This window comes from Geospiza fortis, unplaced genomic scaffold (genome assembly GCF_000277835.1).
Source record: "Geospiza fortis unplaced genomic scaffold, GeoFor_1.0 scaffold26, whole genome shotgun sequence".
NCBI lineage: Eukaryota > Metazoa > Chordata > Aves > Passeriformes > Thraupidae > Geospiza > Geospiza fortis.
Window position 1 is genome coordinate 826,258 of NW_005054425.1, and position 16,818 is coordinate 843,075.

The 16,818-nt window shown below is 50.5% G+C and overlaps 1 protein-coding gene across 1 annotated transcript in view; it reads left to right on the forward strand.

Annotated features, from left to right (window-relative positions):
- Positions 1-15,754, forward strand: part of LOC102044251 (protein phosphatase 1 regulatory subunit 12B-like) — a 33,405-nt gene extending 17,651 nt beyond the window's left edge. Inside the window, exons 4-7 of the mRNA XM_005426792.2 lie at positions 1,017-1,121; positions 1,388-1,441; positions 2,782-2,832; positions 12,532-15,754. Coding sequence (XP_005426849.1) covers positions 1,017-1,121; positions 1,388-1,441; positions 2,782-2,832; positions 12,532-12,618 — 297 coding nt within the window. The 3' untranslated portion in view covers positions 12,619-15,754. The remainder of the gene's footprint in view (positions 1-1,016; positions 1,122-1,387; positions 1,442-2,781; positions 2,833-12,531) is intronic.
- The last annotated feature ends 1,064 nt before the right edge of the window (positions 15,755-16,818 follow it).

The following is a 16,818-nucleotide window of genomic DNA, read 5'->3' on the forward strand; positions in this document are numbered from 1 at the left end:
GATTATATCCGGGTAGGAATGCTTGGCTCCTCCCTCTGGGCTCACATCTCCCAGTGGGATGCTGTAGTTCTTATCAGCCATGCAGGGACATTCAATGGCTGTTATCAGCAGATGTCTCCCCCAGAGGGAGGATTGGTTGTGGAAGAGATAAGGAAAACTGCCCACATGACAGAAGACAACTGCCATGCAGATGGCAAATAGAATACATCTTGCATTGCAATCTGGGACACTGTGATAGATGAGTAATGTGATGATTGACTCTCACAACAGACAAATATCATGTAGATAGGTTAAGAAAAGTTTTATAGATTTATAGTTTTGTTGTACCCCCTTGCGTGGTTATCAAGGGACAGCTGGAGTTGGGACATCTGGGAGGGCTGGCTTGTCACTATGGAACACCTGACCTCCAATCAGGATTTGAGGAAGAGATCTCCACCAATGGACAGCAAGGAAGGGGTTGATGGACAAAACTTTGGGAGGGGTTAAAGGGTTAAAAAAGGGAAACCCCCTTTGTGGGGAGAGAGAGCACATGGTAGGGAAAATCCTTTGCTCCCTGCACTGTAATCTTTTTTCTCTATTCAGTCTTCTGTTGTATTTTTGATAAGGTTTAATACACCTTCCTAAACTATGAAAAGTGAGTAACCATTTCTCACACTCCTGGACCTGGACACTTCCAGGGATCCAGAGGCAGCCACAGCTTCTCTGGGCAACCTGTGCCAGGGGTTGACCACCCTGTGAGTAAAGAATTACCTAAATTAAAACTGTCCCCTCTTGCTTGTGTTTAAACTCCCTACAAAATTCAACAGCTGTTTTCTTATTTCTAATTCATGAATTATGAAAACATAAGTAAAGCATCCAAGTTGGTTTTGTTTTCCCTTCTCATCTGTTGATGTGTGGGATCAAAGTGAACCCCTCAGCTCAGTGCTGAGGGCAGTGTCTGCTCAGAGCAGCCTGGCAGGATGGGGTTAATTAACTAGGAGCAGCCTGGTTAATGGAGCTCTTGTTTTGCATTTCAGTTATACGAGAGTGCCCTGTCTGAAAATCAAAAGCTGAAGTCAAAGCTGCAAGAAGCCCAGCTTGAGCTGGCTGATATCAAAGCAAAGTTGGAAAAAGCAGCCCAGGTAAGGGAAAATCCAGGTCCTGACTGGAGAAACTGAGCACTGGCCATGACAAAGCAACACTTGTTCCAGAAGGGGAAAGGGAGGGGAGCTCCTGGAAGGATGTTCTTGGGAGGGAAGGTGCCATAGAGGAAACAGAAATAAACAAGTAATTTTGTAAATCAACATGTTGCATCCCTAGCAAGAGCATCTGTAGGCTGTCTTGGCCTTTGTGCAGCACCCTGTGAGTGCTCTCTGGTTTAATCACTTTCTATTTTTAATTTCCATAGCAGAAACAGGAGAAAACTTCTGACCGGTCCAGCATGCTGGAGATGGAGAAGAGGGTACGTGTCTCTGCTTTCTTCTGAGTCACAGCTGTGCCTCGTGCAGGGCACTCATTTCTAGAAGGGAAGTGTTAATTAAAAGATAAGTTGTATTTTTGCCTTGAGGAGCAGTGCACAATGATAACTGTGCTCTGACCTTTGCAGGGCCTGAGGCTCTGCTGCTCTCAGCTTCATTCTGATTCCTCTCTTTGGTTCTGAGCAGCTGAGGACCAATGGATTGTATCACACTGGGAGACTCTTGGTCCATTATGCTTTAAAACATTCTTGATCCTTACAAATAAAGGCTGCTTTGGGGTGGTGGAGGAACAAGGCAAAATCCTGGAAGGGCTGCTCTCAATCCCTTCTTTCCCCAGCCTGGGTTGATACCAAGGATTGCCCCAACCCAGGGACAGGACCTTGAAATTGGCCTTGTTGAAGTCAGGGCAACATCCTATATAACTTCTGTTGAATTAAGATCACAACAGCCACAAATTCTGTGATTTAGAAAGTAAAGGCATGTCCAGCTGTTCTCAGTGAAGATGCATTAACTGTTTCCAGGATGCCTCATACATTTTGCACTGATGAATCCCTGGATGAACTGTGCTGTGGGCAAAAAGTGACTCGGAACTCATCATCCACAGCACACTCAGAAGTTGCCTTTTCCTCACTCTCCTCATGGCCTCATGGCTCTTTGCACAGGGCAAAGGAGCAGGGCAGGGAGTGTCTATCTTGTTCTTGATGCATGTTTCCCACTTCCCCCTTCTCAGGGCACGTCCCTGGAGCAGTTTGAGCCCCTTCATGTTGGGAAAGTCACTGAGGAGTCCTTCTCCTCACCTCGGCACAGGTGTAGCTGAGGCCACTTACACAGCAGAGTCTAATCCTCACTTTCTAAAGTGCACTGAAAGCAATCAGCTTTGCAGCCCTGGATTATCTGGGAGAAACAGGATTTCCAGGCAGGGAATTTCCATGTTCTGTTTCCTATTTGAGCGGCTCAGGGACTTTTCTCATTGCCACCTTCAGTGGAGTATAAGTAAATCCATGGCTTCACCTACAGAGCTCAAAATCACATTACATCAGCAGCTCCTGAGAACTGGGATCACTGAAAATGGGGAATAATTTCATTAGGGGTATGAATAGAGCTTGTGATCTGCCCAAACAGGCCCAGCTTATATCCCTGCTGGTTTGCCAGCTGCCCTCTCCCATCTGATCAGCTCCTGGTTGTAACCTCTGCCTTGCATTCCCCTCTTCAGGGAATGCTGCTACAGAAACACAAGGCTTCTATTTTTCTTTAAAAGAAAATACACTGTAAATTTTTCTTCCAAATCCTTGTGACCTTCTTTGTCATGAATCCTTGTAAACAGGAGAAGCGAGCCCTGGAGCGGAAACTCTCTGAAATGGAGGAGGAAATGAAGGTAAGAAGTAATCTTCACTGTGTCTATTCCATTTTATATGCTTTGTATTCATGTCTTTGGGGATTGTCACCCAGGAGGAGGATGTTAAAGGTGTCCATGGGAAGGATCTCATTTTCCTTTCTGCAGTCAGAACCTGCTTTAATGGCCCTGTTCTCCAAACATGAAATGCTAATAAACTGTCCTGGTTCTCATTCATCTGATTGCTCCTATGTTTGATTTGTTCTGCTGTTTAATCTGAGAATGGTGAAAGCTGTTCTCCTTAAATGCCTTCTCAAACTAACTTTTTGTGGCATCGCTGAGTTCCAGTGTGCTGACCCCCTGTGCTCTGACTAGTCTGCAGCCCAAGTAAAGCCACTGAGGTTCTCTCCGGATGGGTAAGAAGACAAAGCTGGCTTTGAGCTCACGCACACTGGCCAGGAGAAAACACAGAGTGGTTGTATTCCTGTGCTCCCTTCCCACAGCATGTCACTGGGAGGCCACGGCAGCCTGGGATGGATAATTCCAGCAAAGAGGAATTTGCTTCCTCATGGGATTTGCAGCATGGCTTGCTGTCACCAGCCATGGCCACTGGTGCTGTGGCACATTCTTGCTCCCGTGGTGTGGCTTCCAGGATGGCTGTGGCCGTGAGGGGAGCCCTGCAGGGCCCAGCAGTGTCTGGCTGCCCTCACACCCCCAAAGCCTCACCCAGCTCAGCAGCCCTGCAGCACATTCTGCTGGATGTCAGTGCTGTGTTCACAGAGTGGGTGTCCCTCTGCTCTGCCCCTGCTTTCCTTCCCTTTCAACATCAGCAGGTGGGACCAAGCTGCTCTCAGAAGGAAGGACCCACCTGAGAGCTCTCCCTGCACCATGCACTGACAGAAACGACTTTCTGCCACCCTGGAGGAGGTCGCAGCTCTGTTTCTGTTTGAAACTTCTGTTTCTACCAAGCACATAACTCTGAAAGGCCTGTGCTGCATTTTCTGCTGCAATAAGTAGCACAACAATGTGGTGGATTCTTTCTGTAAAGGCTCTTGTTCTCTCAGAGAGGGGAAAATAAGCCTGGATGTGTGAGCCAGGAGGAGAAGGAGAAAAGATTGAATATGTCTAAATTCCAAGCTCTTTGTTCAGTGAGCAGGTAGGAATCTTCAACTGCACAGAGACTTTCCTGTAATTACAGCATTGTGGTCTTCAAGAGAGATACAGGCATGAGCAGTTGGTGTTGGTCCTTCAGCTCTGCAGATCACTGCAAACCTGCAACTTCAGCCCATGGAGTAAGAAGACAAGGTGGTGGCCTCTAGTGGCCTCAGTTTGGAAACATACTGCTCTGGAAGGAAGTAATGAGGGAAGGTTCCTGCAGGGTCTGTTGGACACAGCCAGAGCACCTCCAGTTCAGGTGGTCTGGAGCTGCAGAGCCATGGAAGCCAAGGGAGTGCAGAAGGAGAAGCACTGCTGGAGGTTGGACATGTTCTCACACTGCCTCGAGAGACATGAGCTGAAGGAACCTGTGCTCCAGCTGAAAATGAGTCAGGTCCTTGAGAGTGGTGCTGACTCTGCTCTCTGCCTGTTCTTTGCTGCATTGGACAACCAGACTGGCCTTTTGTTAGTAGAACAAATAGCCAAGGATTTGGAAAATTTCTCTTCTGAGGTGCTACTACATTTTCACTAGTTTTTGCAAAACATTAAGCATGTAGTGAGTACCTGAAGGCACTGTGATATCTCTTGTATGACATCTACTCAAAAAAAAAGGAATATAAAATCCCTTAAGAAAGAAGCGTTGAATTGGACCTTTCCAAAAGGAAACTGTTGTGTCCATTTTCATGATGCCTTGAAGTGGGAGAAGCAGCCCTGCTGTGTTTGCCTGGAGGGAGATAACCTCTGCAGAGCATCTCTGTTAGTCACTTCTGTGGGAGTTGAGCCAGGAAAATCTGCACATTCTGGCTGGGCTTTCATTCTTGCTCCTTGCACCACCTGAGTAGCTGTTGTGCAGAGTCAGAATTAGTAAGGAGTGATGAAGGAAAAGGCAAATCCACCAATTTCCTTTAATGTGGAAAGCAGCAAGTGGAAACAACAAACCTGTCAGGTGATTAGGTCTCCGGCTGTTTTTGGGAATTCTTCCCACTAGTCTTTGAATCCAGCAAGACTCACATCCAGCTGTTGGATCCAGGGGTGTCTATGCCCAGTTGTACACATGAGATGTCCTGGCCAGGGCTGTCCTCTCCTTGCAGCTGACTTCTGAGGAAGAGGAGGCAGAGGTGGCAGAAATGTGCAGTACTTCAGCCTGTGTTTGAGAGAATGAGCTTTGTTCCTGTCTGGAGTGTGACCCCTGCTACCAAAGCCATAGAGAAGTGAAGAGGAACAAGACAGGCTTGGTAACTTGAAGGACCTTGGTGGCAAAGCTGTTCTGCAGAGCTGCTCCTCAGAGCTGCTCTTGCAAAGTTGACAGGCACTCAGCATTTGCCTGAGTGACTGCACAATTCAACTGGAGATCCAGAACCTTGGCTGAGGCAGAAGAAAGAAAATTAACATTTGCACTGAGCTTAATTCCATGCCAAGTGCCTGAGGTCCCAACTTAACACAGCAATTGTTCTTGAAGGTCACAGAAGCTCCTTTATTCCATAGCAGTGCTGCAGCTCCTGGCTTCAGCAGCGTGCGGGCTCTGGGCATTTTTATTTAGTGTTGCAGGCACAAAATCTGTTAATTGAAGGCAGGTACAGAGAACTGAGAAACCTGCTTTTGCTAAGCCAGGTATCAAGCAGAGTGATAAGCAATCACAGCGGTATCATCCAGATCCTGCTCTTTGCCCTTGGCTTCAGTCCCAGCCTCCCAGCCCTTGCTGGATTTGGTGCATAAACAGGAGCCTGGCCTACCTGCAGCACACAGACATTTTTACATAAATGATCCCTTCTGTGGGCTGTGCAGCCTGTGGAGGCTGAGCAGGGGCTGATGGGACCATGCTGAGGTTCTGTGCTGTGCTGGTGTGGACAAACAAAGGTGGTCTCTGAAATGGTGACAGTCCTTTCCACCTCACACAGCACCATACCCCTGCTATGTGTGTTAGATGCTTTCTGCCAGCTGTGAGCCATGTTATAAAACAGAGAGGCTTTATTATCTGTGTGTCATAAAATCATGGAATATCCTGAATTGAAATGGGCCCACAGCCCAACCCCTGCCCTGCACAGACACCCCAACAATCCCACCCTGGGCATCCCTGGCAGCACTGCCCAAACACTCCTGGAGCTCTGGCAGCCTCGGGGCTGTGCCCATTCCCTGGGGAGCCTGGGCAGTGCCAGCACCCTCTGAGGGGGAACCTTTCCTGACATCCAGCCTAAATCTCCCCTGACACAGCTCCAGCTGCTCCCTGGGGTCCTGTCCCTGCTCACAGAGAGCAGAGATCAGAGCTGCCCCTTAGGAGGAGCTGCAGCCCCCACTGAGGTCTGACCTCAGGCTCATCCAGGGTGAACAGACCAAGTATCCTTAGCTGGTTTTGGTACTGTCAAAAGAAGTGACTATTCCAGTACAGCCATCTTCCAGCAGCTCCTGGTGTGATGTATCACAGGACAGCTGTGCCATGTCTGTCTGTCTGTCTGTCCTCACTGAGCACAGTGGCAGCCAGCAAATCTTGGGCTGTGAAGGGATGGATGGATGGATGGATGGATGGATGGATGGATGGATGGATGGATGGATGGATGGATGGATGGGTGGATGGATGATGGATGGGGGGGTGGGGATGGATGGATGGATGGATGGATGGATGGATGGATGGATGGATGGATGGATGGATGGATGGATGGATGGATGGATGGATGGATGGATGGATGGATGGATGGATGGATGGATGGATGGATGGATGGATGGGATATGGTGAGCAGAGATCTCACTGCTGTGGTGTCACTGCAGTGTTCCTGCAGTTTGTTTGCTGTAGCTCTGTCTTGGGATCTGTTGATTTATCCGGGGTCAGAACTGTGTTTGTGTGTCCCAGGAGCTGCTCTGTCAGTTTGATGATCTCAGGGGCTCAAACCCCATCCTTTGCTGGCTCCCTGCCTTCCTGTCTTGCTTACCTTGGTTTTGCAAAGCTTTCCAAAGAGGTGTCTTCATTCTGTCATGGAGAGTAAATGTAGGGCTTTTGGGCAGCTAGGAATGGAGCTGATGGTTGGGGGTATACAAAGTGCTTCAGTTTTGTTCAGGAGTGAGCCCTTGGACAAAATGTCCTGGGACACAGCAGATTCCTTGCCAGCTGCAGTCAGCTCTGGGTCATACAGAATTCCAGTGGCTTGGGTTTGAAGGTGCCCTTCTCATTCCACCTCTTGCCATGGGCAGAGACCCTTCCACCATCCCAGGTTGCTCCAAGCCCTGTCCAGCCTGGCCTTGGACATTGCCAGGGATGGAATGGCCACAGCTTCTCTGGGCAACCTGAGTAGTGCAGGTTGGGTGGGTGGTCACTGTCTTTGTGTCACAGTAGATTCTTTCATGGTGCTCCTTGTTCAGGACCGACAGCACCTCCACTGAGTGCTTTTTGCTAATGAAATGGTAGAAAGGAGCCCTCTTCCTCATAGACCCTTCCCTCTGTCTTCTTCTGCCACTAAGTGGACATGGGGAGGAGTATGGTGCTTTGTGGGACTGCTTTGGTTTTGGACTGGAATTTTGTCACTTGAATTTACAACTCTTCTTGTGGATGTTTCCTGCCTGCCCCTGCCCAGTGTTGGAGCTTCCTCCATCATGCAGGAGGGGTTCTTGTTTTCTTGTGGCCCAGCTGCCCAACCTCTCAGGAGGAAGGAGGGCAGGGACGCTGCTCAGGAAGCAGCTCCACAGCTCTTGGCATCTCCTGGCGCCTGCAGTGGTGTAAATGTCCAGCACATGAATTCACTTTGGCATTACTGGGAACAGTGTCATCCTTGTGGCACTGGGATGTCTGCATGGCTTGTACCATTCCCTGTTCTGCTTCCTCATGGCTCTTCTGGTCCTGACCTCCCACTGCTGCTGTACCTGTGCAAGCCCCAGTTTGTACCCATGTCCAGTTTGTACCCATGTCCAGTTTGTACCTATGTCCAGTTGGTTCCTGTGCCCAGTTTGTATTTGTGCAACCCCAGTTTGTACCCACACACAGTTTGTACCCATGTCCACTTTGTTCCTGTGCAAGTCCCAGTGTGGGGCTTGGTCTCTGCCCTGTCCTGTGCCCCTCATTGCCTTTGTCACCAGGAATGCCCTCCTGGCACATCCCCACTGTGGGAGATGCTCTCATTCAGACTCCTCTTCCTAAAACGAACAATTTAAGGTTCAGACTTGTCCCCTCTGAAGGTCAGAGATAAATTGAGCCCTGAGACAGAGAAGAGTTGAATCTGGGCAAGGATGAGAAACCAAACCCCAGGGGTTTTGGCAGGACTGAGCCTGGGCAGACCCAGGAGCATCACTCAAGCACAAGGGACACAAGCAGACACAGTACCTGTCTTGGTGATCTGCTGTGGGACAGTGACACTTTCAGGTGCTTCAGTCTCTGCCTCTGGGATCTTCCAGGAAGCTCTGGTTCCTCTTAGCTCCACACAGCTGCTTTGGCTTTTAGAGATACATGAAGAAAAGGAGTTTTAAAGAAATTCTCAGTTCCCAGCAGAGCTTTCAGAGCCTGTCTAGGTGTTAAGTCACTGGTGATAGGTCTCACAGCAGTTCCCAAGTCCCAGGGCTGTCTGGGTAAACTAGAATATAATCCTGCTTTGTGGTGGGAAATCCCTGTATTTGACCTTTGTTAAGACTTTGGGGGCCGCTGGAGAAAGGGATGATTCCCAAAATGTCCTTGGTGTGTTGTCAGGCTTTCCCCATCCAGCACTCACTGCTACTAATTTCTTTTATTCTCTTTTTTTCTTTCACTGCCTATGGACTAAACTCCCATTTCTGTTCATTTCCATGATGTTCTCTCTGTATTTCTCTGTCCACTCCTCTCACTCTCTGCAGAATCTCCACCAGCTCAAACAGATTCACACTCTGAGGCAGATGAATGAGCAGCTGCTGGCTGAGAACAGGGCTCTGACCCGGGTTGTAGCCAGACTCTCTCTGCCCTCCAAGCCCAAGGAATCAGAGGAGCTGTAGCTGCTTTCCCTCGGGCTCATCTTGCCTCCCTCTTCCTCTCCTCCAGGCAGGTCTCCGCTCTCCTCTGCTCTCCAGGCTGCCTGGGGACGCTCGTGGCTCAGAGCTGGTGGCAGAGGAGCTCTGAATTCCAAGAGCATGGTGCTGCTGCCACAGCAGGGCTTTGCTGGAGCTCTGCTCCCCCCCTGGCTCTTGCTCTGCTTGGCAGATGCTGCTGCCCTTGCCAGCTTAGCATTGGGAATGGCTTTGGGGTGGCTTGGCAGTGCCAGCAGCTCTTTGCCTGGTACTTGGCCTTGAAACAGACCCACAGAATGTTTGTATTGGAAGGGGTTAAGCTAAAGTTCATCTCGTTGCACCCCCTACCATGGGCAGGGACACTTCCACTAGACCAGGTTGCTCCAAGCCCCGTCCAGCCTGGCCTTGGACACTTGAAAATAAGTGGTTTATGCACATGTCTGCTTATAATATAATTCTTTTCCAATTGGACTTAGTTCAGGGAGAAGCTGGCACTCACTAAGTCAGATTATCCAAAGTCAGGAAATTTTCAGGGATGTTGTGAAAAGCGAACATTTTAGACAGAAAGGGCATTTTTAGGAAAACTACAAAGTGAACCGTCCTCAGCAGGTTTTCTTGGTCACTTGAACAAAAAGGACAAGCTCCTTTCCTTACTTTATATTGAAATTTTTGAGTGTGAGTCCACAGGCTCAGCACCCCCTCATCTCCTGTGGGCTGGCACAGGGTGGGGGATGCAGCAGGAACCAGACCAGGAGTGCTCTGTGTTTTCATCTTCTGTTTTAAATCCAGTGCAGGACAATTAATGGTGGAAACCCAAGGATGAGTCTTCCCTAAGCTTTGCCTTCACACATCACACAGTTAAATTACATCTCTTCCTGCTACTTCATTGGTTCAATGCTAAAATAAAGCTGTAAGTGCTCCTTTCTTGGGGCCCTACCTGTCCTTTGCAGGTTAGTAGGGATATTCATATCCCTTGAGACACAAGAAGTTGTGTGCTCTTGTGGGCTGGAAGTGGCACCACAGAATAAAAAAAATCTATTCTTAGCACACAAATTATATCAAGGCTGATTAACCATAGAAACAAACTAACCAGGGGAATTGTGGCTTCCCCTTTCCAGGAGTCTCAGCTCAAGCCCACATGTGTGTCACAAGGGCCAGGAGAGTCAGGGGTTCTGTTGTGTGCCCTGGGTGGTGCAGCTGGTCAAGTGAAACGATCTCACAGCCTTTCTGGGTTTAATCTGTGGAACTATCCTCCAACCTGACCCTGCCTCATTTCTTCTCATAAAACTTGAGTTCAGTCATTCTCCTTCCCCACATGCTTTGAGATCTGAGAGGGAAAATTGGGCAAAATTCTTTCCAGACTCAAAGAACTGATGTTTCACAATGTGCAAGTCACCTCTCCTCCTCCCAGGACGTGCCCATGTGCTCACTGCCCTGCATCCCCCTCTGCTCTGGCTGAGGCTCACACTTCCCTCCCCACTCACAGGTGTGCCCAGGCTGGGGGAGAGCCATGGTCTGTGAGCTCTGCTGATGTAGTTTCAGCTCTTTGGGTAGGTCTAGCACAGGCTGTTGCTGGTATGTGTAAACTCTGCCTCAGTGGTGTCTGTGGACATCACAGCTGTGCAGAGATGTCACTGGGTTGGGCTCTGCCAGCTGTACCACGCTCTGGCAGCAGAGCTTTTCAGTGAATCTCATTTGCCTGCAGGCACATGGTTTCTGAGGAGCCATGTGCATTCAGTGAGTGTTCTGCAGTGTCCCAGGTGACACCAGCACTGCCTCATGGTCAGCCCTGCCTTTCCCTGGGGCTGGGCCACATCCCTGCTCACCATTCCTGGAAACTTCCAGCCCTTCCAGCCTTGGAACCCCAGTTCCCATGGGGTTCATTTCACCTGACTTGAGACCACTCTGCTTCAAAGGGAGGAACACCCTGGGCTTGTGTTGTCTAAGGCTGATGTGCAGCTGTCAGGAAGCCCCACTGGGCACTGGTGGAGCTGGTTTGTGGCCAGGAAACGTGTCCAGAGGCATTTATTTCACAGGTACTTACACTCCTCCCTTTTCAAATAAGTGGCACAGGTCACACAAAGCCCCATGAGGCACAGCCCTGTCAGGCTCCAGCTGAGCCCTGGGGCTGCAGTGGTTCTCTGTCCCATCATTTCTGGGAACTGTGACAGGTTCTCTCTCCCAGAATGAGTGTCAGGACTTCACACAGCCATTACCACAGCAGTGGGCACCGCAGAGCCGCCCTGGGCAGTGACAGGGGCCTGACAGGACTGCCCAGTGGGTGGAGGGGCTCTTGCAGGCCCTGGGAGGCACCAGTGGGAGTGGCAGGTGGAGCTCAGGAGGAGACAGGGGAGTGCAGAGATGCCAAGAGCTCTGCTGTGTCTCTGGGCTCCTGATCACCTGGGTGATGGTGATGGCAATGCCTCTTCTTTGCCCATGAGAAATGGCACAAGGAGCCATGAGTGCTGTTCTGGTGACAGCCCAGCCATGGTGTCACACCAGCACTGGCTCCAGGCAGGCACACTCAGCATCTCTGGCTGCTCTGGCCAGCCCAGCACATGGATTTACCCTTCCCACAATGTCCCACCAGGCAGCACCAGCCCCTCCTCCCTCTCTGAAAATCCTCCCAGCTGAAACATCCCCCAGCAGTGCCCACAGGGATGGAGTTGGGTGTGCTGGAGCCCACCATGGCTTGGCCCAACCTTGTAAGAAGGGAATTGCTCTGGTGGGAGCTGGAACTGCCCCAGGAGCTGCCCCCACTCAGAGCTGCTGATCATGGAGGGACTGCAGGTGGAGGGGAGCAGAACATTGTGGTCAAAGCTGAAACACCAGGCTAGGAGGGAGGAGATTTAGTGCAGATATTTAATTGGAGGGAATTCCTCCAAGATGCACCTTGGCAGACAGGAGTTGTGGCTGAGCTCATACAGGTGCCATGTGTGTGACCCCGTGTGTGCCCCACCCCAGACAGGAGCAGGGGTGTCCCTCTGGTGCCCAGTGGTTGGGAGCAGCCCAGGGAAGGTCACTGGCTGCAGCACAGGAAGCCAGCAGGGTCTATGGCCATGGGAAATGCTGGAAGGGTCTTGTTGAAGCTATTTCTTCTCTGTTTCCAAAGGCTTTTGTCTGTTGCAACCTCAGTTGAGCACCCAGGAGGTTCCTCCAGTGTTCTGCCAGTCCTCTGGCCTCGGCACTTGGGACTGTATTACACATCTGCAGTGTCCCAAGGAGATTTGGGGTTTTCAAATAGATTTGGCAAGGTCCAGTCCTAAATGAAGATTCCAGACCTTTGGTTTCCCTTCCAGTCCTGGCAAAATGGAAAAAGCATATCAGGAAAACCAGCTTTGTCTGCTGAGCTGTATTTGGCCTCTGGGCACAGGTTTGGGATGAACCAGCTCAGAAATGGTTCCTGCCCTGCTGGTCTGGTCCTGCCCTGCTGCTGGGGCTGTGGCCTTGCTTTGCACCAGGGGCTCCCTGCTCAGTGCTGTGCTCGAGGCCCCTCATGCCTGGCTCTCACCCCAGCTTGTGAGAGCTCTGGAGATGCTGCAGAGCCATGGGAGGTGCTGCTGGAGGGGATGCAGTGGCCCCCTGGCCCCCCAGCCCCTCTGATCCCACCTTGTCTTTGTCTCTCCACAGATTTTGACAGAGCTGAAGTCGGACAACCAAAGGCTGAAGGATGAGAACGGAGCCCTCATTCGAGTCATCAGCAAACTCTCCAAATAGGAATCAGAGCAAAGGGAGGACAAGGAGGGGTGTCCTACACCAGCTGCCAACCCCACCACCGAGCCCTACCCCTTCCTTCCCGTCAGTACAGCAAGTGTTTCAGCCGTGGGATCAATGTCACACCTGCCTTGCCCTGCCCTTTGCTGTACATTCCCTTTCTACCCCTATTTCCCCCCAACACACCCCCTGCCATTTTATTTTTTTTTAATTTATGCATGTTGTGGTATCTCGGACATTTTATTCAAGGGAGAAATGTGAGGACTGGGTTTGAGCTGCCAAAACTTCTTCCAAAAGCTCAGTGTTTGGTTTTGGACTCTGACCTGGAGTGGGAAGCTCCTACTGTAAAAAGTGACATCTGAAGAACTAACCCAGCATGTCCAAGCCCTTTACAGGTGGGAAATGTGAACTTGGGCTGGGACTCTGAGGATGCACATCAGCCCACTGAGATGTGGGACTCTGGTTAAAAGTGATGCTGTGAAAGCCACCAGAGCTCATGTTTGTCACAGGCTGATGAGCTGTTTTGCACAGACACCTTCTCCTCTTGCCCCAGTAGACAGAGTCTTTTATTTTAGATAAGATTTTGAACCTGTTCAGTAACATCAGTGCTGTGCTGACACTCAGTGTCAGACCCTTCTCCCTCAGCCTCCCTGTCCCCCCAGCCTGGGTGATCCTGTGTCACTTTGTGTCCTTCCAGGGCTCCTGTCTCTGTGGTTGGTAGCATCCAGTTGCCACCTGGACTCTTGTTCCTTGGCACAGGATATATCCCAGGCACTTGCTGAGCTTTCTGAAGGACAAACTTGAACCCCTACAGCTCCCCTGGGGCTCTCACCTGTGTGTGAGCCTGAATCACCTTGCAGGGAGCTGTGCCCATGCCAGAAACCAGGCTCCCCTTCCCAAAAGCCATCTGGGACATTCTCCCGCTGCCTCCCTGAAGGCAGAGCCCATAGCAGAGCCTGGTCTGGTGTTTCAGGTACCTCCCTTTGATTTGCAGCAGGATTTGTAGACAGAGGATGCCAGCATCCTGTCCCGCACACCTTGGAGAGGTCAGGGTGTGTCAGTGCCAGAGGGACAGGGAGCTGCTGGTAACTGAATCATGGTAAATGAAAGTGTTCTGACCTGTCAGAAACTTGTGATAAGCTTTGACCTTGAAGGAATCCCCCTGAAATATTCCTCTTTAATGTTACATGCACTCTAAACAGTTTGGAATTGTTCTCTCCCATGGGCATTTAGACATTGGCTCCTCTCTCCATGCTGTGGGACGTCAGCAGTTCTGTTCAGCTTCCCATTAACAGACTCCTCTCAAACAGTTCCTTCCCTCTCAGAGACATCCTGCTGTATCCAAACATTCTCCCATCTACATCCTTCCATATTTGTCCTTTCATCCCCTTTGTCCTTCAACTCCCCAGGCTCTGTCTGGCCAAGGGCAGCAGTTCTTGGTCACTGAACCTGGAGGTGGCCATGGAGCAGCTCTGCCATGTTCCTGAGCAGCTCTGCTGGCTCTGGCTGGGGGAGCTCTCCACTACCAGAGAGATGAGATACTTGAACATGAGCAGAATACTTGAGCTTGCTCAGCAGGGTAAAACTTATCTCTGTCAGGCAATCCTGGGCTTTTTCGAACCTTTTGCTGGTTATTGCCTCAGAAAGCATCTCTGTTTTCCTCTCTCTGGAGTTTTCTCTCTTTGGTTTTTTTTCCCCCCTTAATTCTCCATTTTTCCCCCTTCCCCTCCCTGTCCTGCCCTGTTTCCCCCTCTCTTGCTCTTCCTGGAGCTGCCAGTTCTCCCCAGGCAGCTCTGACCACCAGTTGCTCTTCAGCTGGTGGAGCCATTTGTGCAGCTGAGGCACTGTTTCTCCTGGTACACTGAGGCCCTGCCTCTGCTGCTGAGCTTTGGGAGGAAGAGACCAAAGCTGGTAAAGGCGTCAGGGTTTCTGCAGAGCACTGCCTAAGCCAGGCATCCTTTTTATATTCCTTGATTTTAACCCTGCTCTATTTAACAGCTTTAAGTCTTGAGATCCAGTCAGTGCTTCCCCTGCACGCCGTCCCTTCCTGGTGCACTCTTTCTGTGAGTACTTCTGCTGTTCTTGGTGTTTTCTCTCTTGGTGACCACTCCTCACTTCAGCCTTGGGCTCTGCTCTGCTCAGGAGCTCAGGGCTCAGGAGCCCTGTCCTTTCTGTGCTCAGGAGCTCAGGGTCAGGAGCCCTGTCCCTTGTGTGCCCGTGGAGCAGGAGGTGCTCCCCAGCTGGGCTGGCGCCTCAGGCTGCACATCCCAGCAGGATGAGGAGGAGAGTTCAGAATCAAGATCCTGTCCTTCTCACAGGCAGGTTCCTGGCAGCAGGAAGAAGCCTGGTGTTTGTTTTAGGGAGAGGGTTCAACCCAATCTGACAAATCCATCCTGCACTGATGTTTTGCCCCTTCTTACAGGACACTTCCTGTGCTTTTTCCCAAGGAGCAGAGTGGGAAGGCTGTGGGAGGCTCATTCTGAGTGGCACCTTGCAAAGCCAAACCACTGTAGCTGCAGTGTCTGCTTAGCACTGGATTCTCTGAGCCCTGGGCCCCACAGCTCAGTGTCCCTGATCAGCCAAAGCTGTGAGCGTCTCGTGGTGATGGCACAACTGCAAATCACATTCTTGAGAATGGATTTTTTTTGTCTCACTTCATGCCTGACATAACCAGTGCACTGAGGAGGTGACAAACAGGACACCTCAAACCCTGTGCTTGGCACAAGGTGCAGAGCAAATAGGTTTTTAAAATTGATCCCTCTTGGAACCAGAGCATTTGCCAGACATGGTCTCCCTTGGGGAACATGAGCTTTTTTTTCTAAGCAATTGCTTGGGGTGAGTTAATTTTTATTGCTTGGGGTGAACCCACCTGTTGTGGCTGCAAGTTTGGTGATGGCTCTTTGTAAATAAACTCCTTGGAGAAGCAGGACTGGCTGATGAGATGGGGAGAGAATGTATTTTTATGCAACTTTTGAGTGGCCTTTCAAACCCTGAGATGAATGATTTGTTTTACTGGTTGTTGTTATATAGTATTATAAGTATTATGTGTTTGAAAGTTTGGGAATAATATTCACAGCTATGATGCTTGTAAACACAACAGTATTTATAAATGAATAAAGTAAGAGTTGATAAAATAGAAGCTTTGACTTTGCTTCCATCTTTCTGGAATTACAAGTTGTTTGTGCTAAAATTCCCTGTTTCTCCCAAAATTCTCATGGCATAACAATATCCATCACCCATAAAAGCACAAAAGTTTTGCAGCTACAACACAGGTGCCTTTTCAGGGGAAGCTGAAATAAAGGAACTGGGATGCACATCCCTGAAAAGCACCCACCAGTGGAAGGTAAAACAGGAGAGGGTCCCATCTTGTCCACGACATCACACTGGGGTTCAGGCCCATTTCCCACTCTGGTGGCAAGCCCTGGTTTTGCTCTCAAGTTTGGTCAGCACAAAGTGTGGCACAGGCAGGAGGTGGTGTCACAACTGGGAACCTCTGTCTCGGGTGAGGCTGCTGGAACCTCCGTGTGTTTGGAGGTGGTTGGTGCAGGTTGAGTTCTTCCCTTAGGGCTGGTGCAGCAGGATGTGACTCTGGGCCAGATTCTGTGCTGGGGGCGAAGAACTCTGTGGAGACCTTGGGTATTTCCCATCTGTGCCCCAGGTCTGGTCCAGCCTCGCTCAGCTGGAGTTTGAGGTTGCCCAGAGCACAAGTCAGAGGGAGCTGGGGGGGCTCAGCCTGGAGAGAAGGAGGCTCAGGGGGGCCCTTGTGGCTCGGCACAGCTCCTGCCAGGAGGGGACAGCTGGGTGATGTCAAGCTCTGTTCCCTGGGAACAGGGACAGGACAAGATGAAATGGCCTCAGGTTGTGCCAGGGGAGGTTTAGGTTGGATACTGAGGAGAAGTTCATCCCTGAAAGGGTTGCCAGGGCCTGGCACATCTGCCCAGGGCAGCGGCGAAGTCACCATCGTGACAGTGGCAGTGTTCAAATGGTTGTGAATGTGACACCTGGGATGTGGTTCAGTGGTAAACGTGGCAGTGCTGGGTTAGCACTTGAACTCCACGATCTTAGAGGGCCTTTCCAACGTATTTATTTCATGATTCCGTGTTCTGGGGGACCTGGGCCCTTGTGGGGTTCCACCCACACCTCCATCCCTCCATCGTCCCTGGGATCACTGCCCCCTCATGCCCCGTGAGCCCCAGCAGCAAG